Raw genomic sequence first — 16,551 nt, forward strand, 5'->3', positions numbered from 1 at the left:
GATTTCTGATGTCATCTCACCATGAAAACAGGATCGTGGCACGACGTCAGAAATCACACCAGGAAGACGCCCTCATTCCGTGAGTGTGGTGCAACATTAGAACTTGTAGAAATGACCTTCAAAGGGAAATTACCACATGAGATTTCTGAAACTGAGTTTATTTGCAACTTTGACAGCCCCCCTCCCCCTGGACTGAATTGAGACACAGGATTTTTCTTGTATTACATGTGCTAATTTACTGCACTTTACACCCCTGTTCTATCAAGCTAATTACAATATGTATTATAGCTAGCTTCCTGACACTCTAATTTGCAATATCCCGCCAACCCTCTGCCTGAGTTATAAGGACTCCTACCTATTTCTATTCCTCATATCTGATGACAGGAGCTTTGACTCTTGAAAGCTCATATCCTGGAAATCTAGTTGGTCTCCAAGGTGCTACTGGACTTAAACCTTGTTCAGGTTCAATAAAGAAAAAGATTTGTGCCACTGCATGAAATATTATTGTCATTACTCAAAGCTGTCTTTTCCTACATATAATCTATTGTACTATGACTGCTAATTAATTACCGGTAAGTTTGTTAATATTGGATTGGATTGTGCAGATTCATTCTGCTAATAGCAGCACTTTCATCCAGGGTAAGGAGCTGACTGATGCAAGAGGCTCTTCTACTGGTGGGAATGTCTCCTGTGTCAGGGGAAGCCTATTGGTACCAGGAGAGAGCACTCGAATCATAACAGAACATATGCATGGGAGATCATTGTTGCAAAATTCTGCAGATTCATTGTTTTTATGTAATAAGCAAGCATACACAGAAGTGTTCTTTATTAACACTTGCGTTATACCTTAATTTTTTGATTAAGGTCACAGACATGCAGGGCAATTGTGACATTGGGAGGGTGCTCCTGACTATAAACTCACTTCTGGCCACATGCAAATAAAGCAAATACAAGATTTTAATTCATAATTTAATTGCCTGAATATTGCTGACACAGATAGTTTGGCATTTTTGAACTCCCTTATGGAGCTGTATGCGGGATTTAAAGCAACACATCTTTCAAACAGCTATCCAGTACTAACAGGTGATTGTTTGTAACCATCAGTTAATATAGCTGCTGACAGATTGCTATTCTGTTGCCTTGTGCTGGCTGGAAATGTAGTGTTAATCACAAAATCCATCCAAAGTCCACTTTCTTGAGCATTTCATGGCTTTTGATTAAGAAATGAATAGTATACTTTTTAGAAAGACTAGGTTAGATTCAAAGAAATGTGGACATTAGGAAAATAACCACTAGTGCTTTTCTACAAATGGTCACTTAAGAGTTCATGTAGTCCTACAGTTATGTATAGCATTTCTTATGCTTCCACTTGTTCAAGGAGTCATGCAAGCAGAAGGATGTACTTGCATTTAGTTCAGTTTCTAAGTAATCTTTTCATTGCCTTATGCATGCAAAAGAGCAACTTTGGATCTAACACATGGGTTTTGCTGTTTGAGATACACATGGTCAGTAGCTACGGGGATTCTTACTGGCGATCTGGGGTTTGGGAGCTCTATCACATTGCAAGCCACTGAACCTACAAGACTGAGATAGTTCTAGTAATTATAAGTTTTGAGCTCCACAAAGACTCCACCAACAGCCACGGATCATTGATATCGCCAAAGAAGGCTGGGCATCATGACTGGTCAACAATTTTACTTCTAGTCTTGGAATGCTGATCATTCTTTATGTATTCCCAGATTCTGACCCTTGTGGTTTATGACATAGGGCCAAGCTACAATTGACGAATGACACTTGAACGGCAAGTGAACAGACTCACGTGTATTCCTCCTTGTTCACTTGTGCTCCACTTGCGCTCCACTTGATCAGATGATCAAGTTGTGGGGTGTTTAAAGGGCCCTGCCCCTTGCACGGGGCAGAAAAGGACCCTTTAAACTATCAGCTGACAGGCGGCAAGGGGGAATCCCCCTGCCACCTGCCAGCTGATAGTTTAAAGGGATCTTTAAAGGGCCACAAACATGAACACCGAACATGTTCATTAAGGGGACATGTTCACTTCTGTTCGTTGTTCGTTGTTCGTGGATAGCAACAAACAACTAACAGGGTGTTCGCAATTTTTTTCCTGTTCATGCCCATGTCTACCTGTAGCTTGGCCCTCAGCATTGTCTCAGCTTCCCAGCTTCTGCCTTTTGATCCTTGGAAAACCCAGTAACCCCAGTTCTGGTTACTCCCAGATTCTGCCTACCTGCCACCTATGATTCCAACTCTGACATGAGCCTAGGACCTTTTGTGAGCATGTTTGCCTACAAGTCTAGTTGAATAACAGCAGCAGTACACATTACCCTGGGATATTTTCTGATGCTGTGTTGGGAACCTGCTGCAATGGTCTCTCCAACTGGCAACTGCCATGGGCCAGCAGCTGCTGCCAAGATGCCTCCCTGAATGCTAGAAAGGGAAGAGTGCTCCTTTATGGCCCAGTAAGCACTCAACCCACACCCAGAGGAGGGGGTGGAGACTTGGCAGCAGCGGCTGCTTCTCCAGCCAGGGACAAGATGTGGCATAAGGCAGCAAGCCACTTGCCAGGCCCTTTAACTCCCAGGAGCTTGATCAGCAGGCCAGAAACTGACCCAGTGGCCATAGAGGCAAATGGCACATAGGACAGGGAGCAGCAGGACCCATGGAGTTCCTCAAGGTGCCTAGAAATTGGCCCATGCTTCATCTGCAGAGACTCTCCCTCTAAGTGGGTTCATGGGTGTCTCTCAGGCATATGTAACCTGGGGCAGGGCCTTTTACATGGGAGGAACAGGCCTATTAGGAGGCACCAGACCTTTTTTTCTAAAACTTGAAAGGAGAAAGGCTGGAGAAGGGAGGAGGTTTAGGGTGATGGATAAACCCCTTCCGCTTTCCAGTCTGATGCCTAAGGGGGCTCTGTGGAATGAGACATCCAGACCTGGGACAGGGGGCACAAACCACACCTCTCGACATGCTGCATGTTTCAGGGTCTGACAATGTATCAGCATGTTTCAGGGTCTGACAATGTATCATATGAAGGTGGGTTTTGGAAGACTGTAAATGTTCTTTCTTTTGTAAGATGTTTGCTTAAAATTAATTGTGGGTGGGATGTTAGATTGTTAGACTGAGGTTAGTTGTTTTTTCTTGGTGGATATATTTGGGTTTTATTAATTTATCCTTGGACTCTAATACCCGGGCTTTCAGTTTAATTATTGGTTTTGACTTTATTGTTAATTTTTAAGCTGAATTTTGCCATTTTATATTTGTATCCAGTATTGTGACCACTGGGTAGTGAAAAGAGACAGTGTTATGTAGTGGTTAGAGTATCAGACTAGGATCTAAGAGACCCAGGGTTGAATCTATGCTCTTCAATGGAAGCTTGCTGGGTAACCTTGGGCTACTCAACCTACCTTACAGGTTTGTTGTAAGGATAAAATGGAGGAAAGATGAATGATGTAAGCTGCTTTGGGCCCCTTTGAGAAGAAAGGCATAGTATAAATGAAGTAAATGAATAAATAAAAGTAGGATGCAAGTATTTTAATTATATAAAATATGTAAATAACTGAGACCACATACCACTCAAATTCAACTGGGAATATCATCTGTCCATTCCATCCTTTAAAGAGATACTTTTGCAAAGTAATATAGTAGGAGACCTCCTTGCTGGTTTACCCACTTCTTTACTATCTGCAAATCCTCAGATTTTGTTTTTGTGGTACGGTGGCATTAGTTCTGTGCTTTATCAGTTTTATTTAGTTATTTTCAGTGTTATTTAATGTTGTTTTATTGGTTTTACATAATAATTTCAGTGCCTGATGGAAATCATTTAGTTGAATTATTTGGAAATGGCTGTGATATAGATCTGTTTTAATACATAATTTTATTGGGTTTCTCCCCCAACTTTGATTTCTTTCATAGTAATCATTGTGCATTTTAAAATTAGATCTGAAAGTATATGTCAAAGTGGATTATGGTAAAGAAAAAATTCCATTTAATACAAGTTTAATGGGATTTTATTTATTAAGTGATGTTATTTACCTCCACGCTACAAAAAGCTTCAATGGTCCATTTCAACATATTAAGCATTTATTAAAGGGGCAAGTCAATTTTCTCTAGGTCTGTTGGCACCCTTAAAGTAAATAGAAGTTCTTTATATAGTTGTGGACAATTAGCTGTCTTTAAAACAGAAAGCTTACAATCTCAGCCAAGGCAATTTAAAAGTGATGTAAACGAATCATAGGAAGTTCAGGAAACATAGACCTTTGGTTAAGCCTGCGTATTCCCAACCAGCAGATGGCGTGCTATAGGGCCGGGATTTATCTTTCATCAGAACAATTCACTGTGCATCAGTACAGCAGCTGTTGTCTAGACATACTCAGCATAAGGCGGTTCAGGGCTGCAGTGGCAACCACCGAAAGCTAGAACTGGATTTCTGCTATTGCAAAACTGAGGAGACTTTACCTTAAAGGCAATTGTTTCTTTAATATGCAACAGGGGTGATTGTGAGGAGTTCTGGTACATCCTATAGACATCCTATAGACATGGTTCTGTTATATCCTGTGGACATGATTTCAGATAGACCCATACTAGAGAGTTGCTTCCTTCCTAAACGATTCTGGCATCCCTTTATTTTCACAAATAAAATATATTTCATTATTGTTTTGGAATGCATATCACTCACTATGCTATAGAGTGCTACCAAATATTAATATGCTGTATATTAATACACTGTAACATTAATATACTGTAAAAATTGTAATTGAAAAGTCCTAGATGTTTCAAGTAACAACAGAGAAACAGAATTCATTTGCAGCAGTTAGAGGCACATTCCAAATACTTAATACTTGAGTCTTTCCATCAGTGCATGAATGTTTATATATCCCTGCAAGGAAAAGATATGCAGAGCATACCAGCCCGTATTTGTACATGTTTAGCAATTCTGCAAAGAGGAAAAAGGAACTTGGGAGAGAGGCATGTTTCTGTATTGTCTAAATGAGTGCCTAGAATTGTAAACAATTAAGATTAATGGTCCACAGTTATTCCAATGATTACTGTAATGAGTTGTCTTCAAGACACTGTGTGAGATATAGTAGCTCTGAACGAGGCAGTAGTGAGACAATGGCTTTGGGAAAGCCCCCATTTGATACCCATCAGTTGGGGAACTAGAGACCTATTTCTTCATTTCCTATTTTTTATCAAAGTGGTCGAATAAGCTTTGCTCACAAAATTCCAGGTAAAGGTGGATGATAATATTGGGTTGGATCCTGTGACTCTCTTTTGATAAGTCTTCCTTCGAGGGAAAATGTCTGTGACCAATACAGAATGACTTTTTCAGATGAAGAAAAATCTTTGTTGAAAGGAGTCATAGGATCCAATACATTATCTGGTCCTGTTTCCATCTGTTTTCCAGCGGGGTTTCAGGGCTGCATTCATTACCCTGGTTGAACACAGTGGCCGTGAGAGAGACAAGGGAAATGTGACTTCTTGTTGTTCACCCTGGATCTCATTGCTGCTTTCAGTACCGTCATCTATATCATTCTGCATTGACTGCATGAGTTGGAAGAAAAGGCTACTGATTTACAATGGTTTTACTCCTACTTTACGAGAAGTTGCCAGAGCAGGATATAAATAGGCTGTTGCTGTGAGAGTTCACATGTGTTCGTTTGCAGGGATCTTCTTTGTCACCCATACTTGTCAACATCTACATGACAACATTGGGAAACACCATCCAGAGTTTGGGAACTGCTTGTTATCAGCATGCTGAGTATAGTCGGCTCTACTTCTTTTTATTGAAAACAGATGTTGAATGACTGCCTGGAACTGATAATAAGCTGGAAGATGATGAATAACTTGAAGCAATCCAGACAAGGTGGACTTTTTCATTATGGGTGGTCCCAAAGTGGGAAAATGGTAGAATTGTTTGTCCTAGATTGGATAGCATTTGATAGTTCTTTTATTAGCAGGCAAACACAGGGATGCTAGGTTTTGAAATCAATAATAGCTCCATCTTTGGGGTACTGGCTAGACAAAACCAGAGAACGTCTAATATGGAGAAACTCTCATATCAACTGAACTATGAAAAGGCCAAGATACACCAGAATAGTTTCCACAGTTTGATTTCCTTTCTTTCATATATAGATAGTAAACAGAGCAGAGCTTAAATAAACGTATTTGCATTTAACATAATCTCGTATGCAAATAAAATGTACATTTCCAGACTATGGCAGTTGAATATATATAAATGCCATAATACAAACCCAGAATCAAGTTTTCTTTTATTGTATAATTTTATTATGTTTATTTACTCCTTGCTCAGGGGTATGGAACACCATGTCTCTGGGCCAGATCCCCTATTCCGAGAGATGTGTTGCTTGCCGGGAGCCAGAATTCAGGATATTACCGACCGGCTGCCAAAACTCATCAAGCCTGCTGATAAGTACCCATTTGTGCTGATTCATGTGGGAACGAACGACACAGCTTCAAATACTGTTGCAAGAATTAAAGAGGATTATGAAGCCCTTGGAAGGCAGTTGAAGACATTGGGGGCTCAGGTGGTATTCTCTTCTATCCTTCCAGTCACAGGAAGAGGAGCACGCAGGGAGCGGGCCATACTTGAGGTGAATCGCTGGCTGAGATGGTGGTGCCGGCAGGAGCGCTTTGGGTTCTGGGACCATGGGATAGGTTTTCTTAGAGAAGGCCTTCTAGCACATGATGGGCTTCACCTCTCAAGGGCAGGGAAGAAAACGTTTGGAACGAACCTGGAGAACTTCATCAGGAGAGCTTTAAACTGATGCCGCAAGGGGCAGGGGACGATCGACATGGCGACTTCAATGATGAAGTGAACACAGTGGGGACCCACCTGGGTAGGAAAGGTCAAACAAAGAAAGGTACAAGGCTACAAGTGTCTATATACCAATGCCCAAAGTATGAGCAATAAGAAAGAAGAGCTTGAGCTTCTATTGCAAACAGAGGGCTATGATATAGTAGGAATTACCGAGACTTGGTGGGATGATTCCCATGACTGGAATGTGCTAGTGGATGGGTATGAGTTGTTCAAGAAAAACCGGAAGTGTAGAAGAGGAGGTGGAGTGGCGTTGTATGTGAGGAGAGGGCTTGATTGTCAAGAAGTTATGGAGAATGGGGCGGACAGCCCGGTGGAAAGTATATGGGTAGAAATAAGGGGAGGAAGGACATTGTTGGAGTCAGGCTCAGCAAAGCGTCATGAATCACGCAATTTCTTGGCCTGCCTGGCCAATAACTTCCTTTTTCAAAAGGTGGAGGAAGCTACAAGGGGTCCAGCCATACTAGACTTGATATTAACCAACAGGGAAGAATTGGTAGATGAGATGAAGGTGGTGGGGACCTTAGGGGGAAGTGACCATGTCCTTCTTGAATTCCAGTTGCTGTGGGGAGCCAAGGAAGTTCATAGCCAGACTCGTAGGTTAGATTTTCGTAGGGCCAACTTCGATGAATTCAGAGGCTTGATGAGAGTCATTCCGTGGGGGATTGTGCTGGGAAAGGAGCGAGTGAAGGGTGGGCCATCCTCAAACATGAGCTTTTGCAAGCTGAAGCCCTCACTATCCCAGCAAGACGGAAACATGGTAAGGGCTCCAAGAAACTGATGTGGATGCACAGAGAGCTCCAGAATAAGCTAAGGGAGAAAAAGGAAATGTTCAGGAAATAGAGAGGACAGACCTCTAAAGAGGTATATGAGGGTTACTAGGTACTGCAGATCAGCCATCAGAGAGGCCAAAGCTCAGTACGAGCTGGGTCTGGCCAGGAGGGCTCGCTACAATAAGAAAAACTTCTACAGATATGTGAGAAGCAAACGCAAGGTAAAAGAGGCAATTGAACCGCTGTTGGGAGTAGATGGAGAAACTCTGATGCAGGACAGAGAAAAAGCAGATAGGCTTAATGACTTTTTTGCCTCTGTTTTCTCCTTGAAGAACTCAGGCACATCTAGAGATAGTAGAAAATGTGGCAGGACACCTGAGTGGCTAATTGACATTGACAGAGAGATAGTGGAGAGGCATCTGGCTGCACTGGATGAATACAAATCCCCTGGGCCGGATGGGGTGCACCCAAGAGTGCTGAAAGAACTTTCCAGAGAACTTGCAGAACCCCTGTCCATCATCTTCAAGGCCTCCTGGAGGACTGGGGATGTGCCACAAGATTGGAGAAGAGCGAATGTTATCCCAATCTTTAAGAAAGGGAGGAAGGATGACCCGGGAAACTACAGGCCGGTCAGTCTGACTTCTGTTGCTGGGAAGATATTAGAACAGATTTTAAAGGGATCAATCGGTAAGCATCTGAAGGACCACTCAGTGATCCGGGGAAGTCAGCATGGTTTTGTTCCTAACAGATCTTGCCAGACCAACCTGGTTTCCTTCTTTGATCAAGTGACCAGCTTACTGGATCGGGGGAACTCTGTTGACGTGATTTATCTGGATTTCAGTAAAGCTTTTGATAAGGTCCCCCATGACATTCTGATGGGCAAACTGGAAGACTGCGGAGTAGACTATAGGACAGTTGGGGGATAGGGAACTGGTTGGAGGACCGCACTCAAAGAGTGGTGGTCAACGGCGTTTCATCAGATTGGAGGGAGGTGTCCAGTGGGGTGCTGCAGGGCTCGGTTTTGGGCCCGGTACTTTTCAACATTTTTATCAATGATCTGGATGAAGGAGTGGAAGGGCTGCTCATTAAATTTGCTGATGATACCAAATTGGGAGCGGTAGCAAACACCCAAGAAGATAGAATTAAAATTCAACAAGACCTGGAGAAGTGGGCAGCTGTGAATAGGATGCAATTCAACAAAGACAAGTGCACAGTATTACATCTGGGCCACAAAAATGGGAAGCACAAATACTGGATGGGGGATACACTTCTGGGCAGTAGTATATGTGAAAGGGATCTTGGGGTAAGAGTGGACTGTAAACTGAATATGAGTAGTCAGTGTGATGTGGTGGCAAAAAAGGCTAATTCAATCCTGGGTTGTATCAAAGGGGCCATAGCATCGAAATCGCAGGAGGTCATAGCCCCTCTCTATACTGCCTTGGTCAGGCCACACCTGGAGTATTGTGTGCAGTTCTGGAGGCCTCACTTCAAAAAGGATGTGGATAAAATCGAGCGGGTGCAGAGGAGAGCGACAAGAATGATCAGGGGTCTGGAGATTGAGCCCTACGAGGAAAGGCTGAGGGCCTTGGGAATGTTTAGTTTGGAGAAGAGGAGGTTGAGGGGGGACATGATTGCTCTCTTTAAATATTCGAAAGGCTGTCATTTGGAGGAGGGCAAAGAGCTGTTCCAGTTGGCAGCAGAGGGTAGGACGCGAAGCAATGGGCTAAAACTACATGCACAAAGGTACTGGCTGGATATTAGGAAAAACTTTTTCAAAGGTGGAATCAGCTGCCTAGGGAGGTGGTGAGCTCCCCTTCATTGGCAGTTTTCAAGAAGAGGCTGGATGAATACTTGCCAGAGATGCTTTAGGCTGATCCTGCACTGGGCAGGGGGTTGGACTAGATGGTCTGTATGGCCCCTTCCAACTCTATGATTCTATGATTCTATACATTCTTGTTATGGATTCTTAGTGATGATTGGAGGAGTAAGAAATTTTGAGTGAAGAACAAGATGGGTTCCACCAAGGATGTTCTGCAGTTGATCACTGCCTAGGTTTGTCCCATTTGATTGAAAAGTATACCACTACAGTAAATAATCATTTATAAGTAGCTTTCATGGACTTATGCTCTGCATTCGATAGCATATCTAGAACTAGACTATGGCAGAACATAAAGGAAACTACGATCAGCAGGTTCTTGCTGTGGCTATTGATGAGATTGTATCACGATGCAGAAGTGAAAATCAGATGTAGCCCTGAAGGCCAGACTACAGATCCCATCCCATCCTCTAAAGGTGTCCAACAAGGTTCTCTTTTATCCACCTATCTATTGAATCTTTATATCAATGATATCGTTAAAGCAGTTTCAGGACCTACCCATCATGCACCCATCCTCAACAATCAAGTTCTCTCATTCCTAATTTATGCTGATGATACAGCTCTACTATCTCGCACATCGATAGGATTGAAACTCATGTTGGTTAGCTTTAGCTCCTACTGTGCTGATAAAGGCTTAACACTATGAATGCTGAGAAATCCAAAGTAGTTGTTTTTGCAAGAGGATGCCGCCCAAAGAAAAAGGACTGGAGGATGGCAGCTACCAACACTGAACAAGTAACAACATTTAGATATTTCAGAATTACATTCTCCCAAGACCTATCTTGGAAAAATCAGTTCCAATCCATTTCCTACAAGATAACACCATATTTAAATGCCTTGACACATTTCTTTCACACAGAAGGAGGTGTGAAAGAAGCTATAAAGCAGCTATAAAGACCTTTTGGGGTAAAATTAATCAAATGATACTTTATGGTGCCGGAGTGTGGGTCGAAGGTATATCTGAGACTATTGATTCCTTTTTATTGAAATTCCTGAGAAAAATAACCAGGTTACCAAAGTGTGTATCCAGTATAGCTATCTGCCAAGAATTTGCAATCTCTTCATTAGAATCACTAGCTTGGCTGGATGCATTTAGACTTCGAATCAAGAAGATCCTTTTTAACTACAGAGCTAAACTCCTTTCTAGATTAAGAGAAGATCCCTTCCGGAGTAAATGGAAGAAGCTGGTTGATCAGAGACTGGAACAATTAGGCTTTACTCCAATTTTACTTACTTTCTGTAGGAAGTGAGAAAACCACATTCCAAAGCGTCAATCTCTAACAAAATGTACAAAAACTATAAGCACCTTTTAATTTTTGATGTTCTTTACAGCTCTTGCTATTAATTTAAGAAAACTGTAATTTGTAGTACACAAATGCAGTTGCAAGACTCCTCTAAAATTATATCAGGCTGATTGCTTTTATATGTATGCATATAAATAGTGTGGCGTGTCCTGTAATCTAGAGTGCCACCCCGTTTTCAATCTTCTTGGTATATCAGCTAATACAATCATGTTCTTATAATAATCATCATCATCTACTCATTTCTCAATATTTCTCCAGATATTTTAGAGCTATATACATTATACAAGAATGCAAAGATCTTATGTTGATCCTGGAACACATAAAACACTAGCAATTCATCTTGCTGGCACTTGCAAGGATTAGCTGTCAGTTCCAACAATGTAAGATTCTATTTATGGCCTATAATGCTTTACATGACTTGAGTTACAGATATCGCAGACCTTTCTTGACTGCTCAAGCAACCTGAGCTAATCTAAGGACTGGAAACTTGTTTTAATTCACAACATGGGTGTTCATGGTCTAAAAATGAGAGGGCTGCACTTCACATGTCCGTGAAATATCACACTTCATATATAATAAATATGAGGGTGACTTTTTCCAGTCTTTCATTGATCTGTTTATGAATCTGGTTTGCTTGAAATAGTTGCAGATCAGTAAGAATTATAAACGGATGTGCAGCATAGTTCAAGCCATTACAATTGGTTGGGTTCTAGCAGAGCTTGTGTTCCATGAATTCAAAATACTTTTGGCCAAATCTGTTTTATTAAAAAAATAATTCTCTCTGTTTGGCTGGACAACCTGGCCCAATTTGATCTGAAAGGAAAATGTTCTGTCTACCCCCTCCAGCTCTAGTTGAACCCCTTATGTCAGGAGTAGCAGCTGAGTTCTCTGTGAGTCAAGAGTTCATGTTTAAAATTTATTTTTAATGCAGCTAAGCATGACTCAGGCAGCATGAGGGCTGATGAGTCTGGGAAGGACTCACATTTGGGAATAATTCATTATTTCTCACCTCAAGAATGGAGAGTGATGATGTTTGAAATACATAACTAGCAAAGTACATGTAATTTGTCAGCTGATATTAACTAATCTAAGCATCATTTATGTGTTATTATTTAGTCCACCATAACTTCTTTTGTATTACTGATTTGTTTCACTATGCAGTCATGGGCAGATAATGTGAAAGCTGCCTGCTGAGACTGGATATTTGCACTCTAGCACAAGAAGCGCAAATTTTCAAAAAGTTGTGACAGTTCATGAAATCTGCAATGAGCAGCAATATATGTGTAGTGCTTAGAGTTTGGGGCTAGGATCTGGGAGACCCAGGTTCAAATCCCCATTCTGCATGGAAGCTTGCACACTCTCTCTGCCTAATCTACCTCACAGGGCTGTTGTGAGGATAAAATGAAGGTGAGGAGAATGATGTAATGGGTCCCCCTTTGAGGACAAAGGAGGGGGTATAAACAGAGGGACTAAATTAATAATTACTAAATTAATAATTGACTGACTCAAATCATAGCAGTTCAAGGAAAAGAAGCTTCCACAGGCTCAAATTGTTGTGTGAAATGACTCATATCCTACTGCCCACCATTTCATCCACCTGTTCTGTCCCTCTCATTTCACAGCTAGATGATAAATATGCAAAAATAGAAACTGTTTGAGTGCATTCAGACTTTCATAATTTCAGGAATAAACCTCCTAGGGAAGCACAGTTAGTGTATTTTGATTGGAAGTACAATCTTCTCTTAAGTACACAGGGAAAACTCAAGAAAGCAGAAAACTAAATAATATCGGAATAATCTTCATAAACATATGTTGGTCTATCAAAATTCATAGAAAATAAAAAGGTAAATCTACTTGTTTACTGAAGGAAAATCAGTTCAGTTATAGTATCCCTTACTTTTTCTTGATATGTGATAGGTAATCACATTTGTGCCTTTCGTCGTCTTACTCCAATGGGATACCTCTAGGCATCCATGTACAGGTGTAGTTTGTTAAGAATTTGTAAGTTTTGAAAATCTAATGTTCAGCAACTACTCAAATAATCAACAACAGCTTAGGGCTACATGTATTGGATTGTTGGTGTATGATGTGATTGATTTGGTTTTGATTTATTAGATTTTTAGCCCTCTCTCCCCACAAGCAGGCTCATAAATACAGGAGTACATAACCATATATAAAGCGGCACAATAATACACCATAAAATCCAATATAAATATACAGGAAAGTACAAAAAATACACCAAGACATGGCATTTGGCATACAAATCCAACAAATAACAATAACATCTGATTTATATACCACCCTTCAGGACAACTTAATGCCCACTCAGAACAGTTTACAAAGTATGTTATTATTATCCCCACAACAATCACCCTATGAGGTGGGTCGCGCTGAGAGAGCTCTGGAAGAGCTGTGACTGACTAAAAGTCACCCGGCTGGCTTCAAGCAGAGGACTGGGGAATCAAACCCCGTTCTCCAGATTAGAGTCCTGCCACTCTTAACCACTATACCAAACTGGCTTTCAATCACTGTGGGGTTAGACACAGGGAGACCCACTGAGATCTCACCAGCAGTAGTTGAGTCATAACAGAACCACAGCAAGAAGGCTGGCAGGAATGTTTGCCTGCACCGCGACCATCACCATAGGCCTGGTGGAACATCTCCATTTTACAGGCCCAGTGGAACATTGTCTTCAAACATTTTTCCAATCAAAGATAACCAGAAATATCAGACGTTGGTAGAGCAGGAGGTGTCCTACTGTGTCCCGAGGAAAAATGTGTGTGTGTGTTACGTGCCGTCAGGTTGCCTCTGACCTATGGTGACCCTATGAATGAAAGACCTCCAAACCATCCTATCATTAACAGACTTGTTCAGATCCTGAAAACTGGAGGGCGTGGCTTCTTTTATTGAGTCAAGCCATTTCGTTTTAAGGCTTCTTCTTTTCCTACTGCCTTCCACTTTTCCTAGCATTATTGGCTTTTCTAGAGACTATTGTCTTCTCATTATGTGACCAAAGTACGGTAGCCTCAATTTTGTCATTTTAGCTTCTAGGGAGAATTCACGCATGATTTGAACTAGTACCCACTTATTAGTCTTTTTGGCCATCCATGGTATCCACAAAACTCTTCTCCAGCACCACATTTCAAATGAATCAATTTTCTTCCTGTCAGCTCTCTTTCCCGTCACCGGTGAAAACCCTGTGATGAGACAATCCAAAATGAAAAAAGAGGTAACAGTATTGAGAAGGAAAAGTTATCATCCAAACCAGCCCATTCGTTTACAGTTTTGCCAGTTCTGTTCTCTGAATTTGGAATTAAATGCGTTATTTTGAAAAGGCTTGGTTCTATATTATATTTATTTCAGATACGCAACAAAAGCAAAGCATCCAAGGCTGGACTGTGTGAGGGAGATGAAGTTATATCTATCAATGGCAATCCTTGTGCTGACTTGGCTTATTCTGAAGTGATCACTCTGATGGAAGGCTTGACTGACACTCTCCAGATGCTTATCAAGAGGTAAAGGAAACTCAGCTTTGGCACATCCATGTAGATCCATGGATCAGCTTTGGCACATTTGGTAGATCCATGTTACATTCCCATGACTATTTCTGTACTACAGTTGATTGGGCAGCTCTAGCTTTTTGCATTTCATTGTTTAAAATGTTTTATCTATGTACTATAGTATAAGCTCCCTTATTCAGATGAAGATAATTTTAGGTGGGTATCCATGTTGGTCTACAGTAGAAGAGCAGGATTTGGATCCAGTGGCACCTTAAAGACCAACAGGATTTTCAGACTGTAAGCTTTCAAGAGTCCGAGGTCTGAAGAAGGGAGCTTTGACTCTCAAAATCTTTGACTCTCAAAATCAACAGGTGGTCGTTGCAAGCCTCATTCGTTGCATCAGAAGTGCTACTTTAAGGGAAATTATAAGACAGTTTAAAACAAATGACAAGCAATTCTACATTTATTGCTTGAAATGGGAAAAAAGATTGTGCAGAAAGGCTCCGAGTATATCTATAGGCAGTGAGTTCTTTAAAAAGGGGATTTCTCTTTCCCTCCCTCCCTCTCTTTTTTTCAGTCTCTCTCCCACAAATACATACTTAAGCTACCAATAAAGGCTAACATTTATTTGGCTTGCCCCCAGGCTTCCTTCCTACAAGGATATGTTTATGGCTTCATAGTTTATATCTCCCTAGCACCAAAAATGATTGTCCAAATAACACAACAAGATGGAAACCAGCTACGTTGGGAGGACTTCATAAATTAAGATGTTTGACCTTTTGTAAACTTCAGCCATACTTGAGTCCATATCCTGTTTCCAGCAACCAGTACAGAAGTGAGTGATAGTGAGACATCTTTGATGTGCTGTCTGATTTAGTTATCCCTTTTTAGCATATATGAAGTTTCCAAACTCTTGTGTTGTGTGATTTACTAGTTTCAGAATCCCTCAAATCAGCAGCCTGTTTTTGATTTTTAAATTGTCAGATGTTGCCAGATATTTCATAATTTATTAATGCTTTTGCTGAGCGCATTGAAATCTTACTTCGTTACAGCCAGGCAGAAAATTCATAGTATCACAGGGACACACAACACTGAGGTAACATAGCCTGCCGCAATCAGGGACTTGCGTCCTTTTATCTTGGATATTCTAGGGTCATATCACACATTATATGGTGGTAAATTTGCTATGAGTTGGGAAAGGTTTTGTCTGCCAGAGATCTTGAAAGCTGCTTCCAGTTAGAATAGAGAATACCGAACTAGCTAAACCCGTCCTGAGCCAAAAAGGAGTGATTTGGTATATGAACATATGATGTTGCCTTATGAACTCCTCAGAGTCCTCTGTCTAAAATTTGCACTGTGACGAAACTCTCTAGTAGCATTTTCAATGGTTGCAAGAAGGCAGGTTGGGACTGGGAATATTTATAGAAGCCAAGCGTCAGAACTTAGAAATTACTTTCTTTTGAGGGCATTTTGTTCAACATAATAATTAAAATGATTGTTATAGTTGAAATTGTCCTCTAAGACCTCAGAATATACAATATCCACAATGCTTAGAGAAACATTAAAAATGTATACTAACAACAGTGTTCTAAATCTTCACTGAAAATATCTACTGTGTAGACCCTGTCTATTTTCAAATTGTCAGGGCAGTTCAACAATGGAGCTGTTTAGCTGGGGTTGGGGCTGCCCATCACTAAATGTCTTTAAGTAGAGAGTGGATGTCTTATCTGAGAGGAATTCTCTACCCTTAGATGTCTTTCATTGAGCAGGAAATTGGACTACATGGACTGTATGGCCTCACCCAACTCTAGGACTCTTTGACTCTTGTTTATTCCTCTGAGCAACTCAGAGCAGCAAGCCCTCACATTTTATTATTAAAACAACCTGTGAGGCAAGAAACACATAGGTTTGCTGACCTAGAAGTGGGACCTAGAGATCTTCCTGATCTACAACTGATTTTCAGAAATCAGTTCCCATGGAGAAAATGGCTGCTGTGAAGGTGGACTGTATGGCATTATACCCCCTCCCCCAACCCTGCCCTTCTCAGCCTCCACCCCTAAATCTTCAGGAATTTCCCAACCCAGAGTTGGTAACCAAAAATTACCAAATCAGCTTCACTGCTGAGAATCTGGATCTCATCCTTCCACCTTCAGTTAAGCAATGTTATCTGCTATGTTGCACTGGCTATATATACAATATATTTGAAGGTATATTCATATAGTACGTTATTATTCTTTTTTGTTTT

At 41.1% G+C, this 16,551-nt stretch overlaps 1 protein-coding gene across 1 annotated transcript in view; it reads left to right on the plus strand.

Annotated features, from left to right (window-relative positions):
• SYNPO2 (synaptopodin 2) overlaps positions 1–16,551 on the plus strand; it is a 135,480-nt gene that overhangs the window by 94,170 nt on the left and 24,759 nt on the right. The window contains exon 2 of the mRNA XM_054989906.1: positions 14,170–14,321. Within this exon, the coding sequence (XP_054845881.1) occupies positions 14,170–14,321 (152 nt within the window). The remainder of the gene's footprint in view (positions 1–14,169; positions 14,322–16,551) is intronic.

The sequence above is a fragment of the Eublepharis macularius genome, chromosome 10, assembly GCF_028583425.1.
Source record: "Eublepharis macularius isolate TG4126 chromosome 10, MPM_Emac_v1.0, whole genome shotgun sequence".
Classification (NCBI taxonomy): Eukaryota; Metazoa; Chordata; class Lepidosauria; order Squamata; family Eublepharidae; genus Eublepharis; species Eublepharis macularius.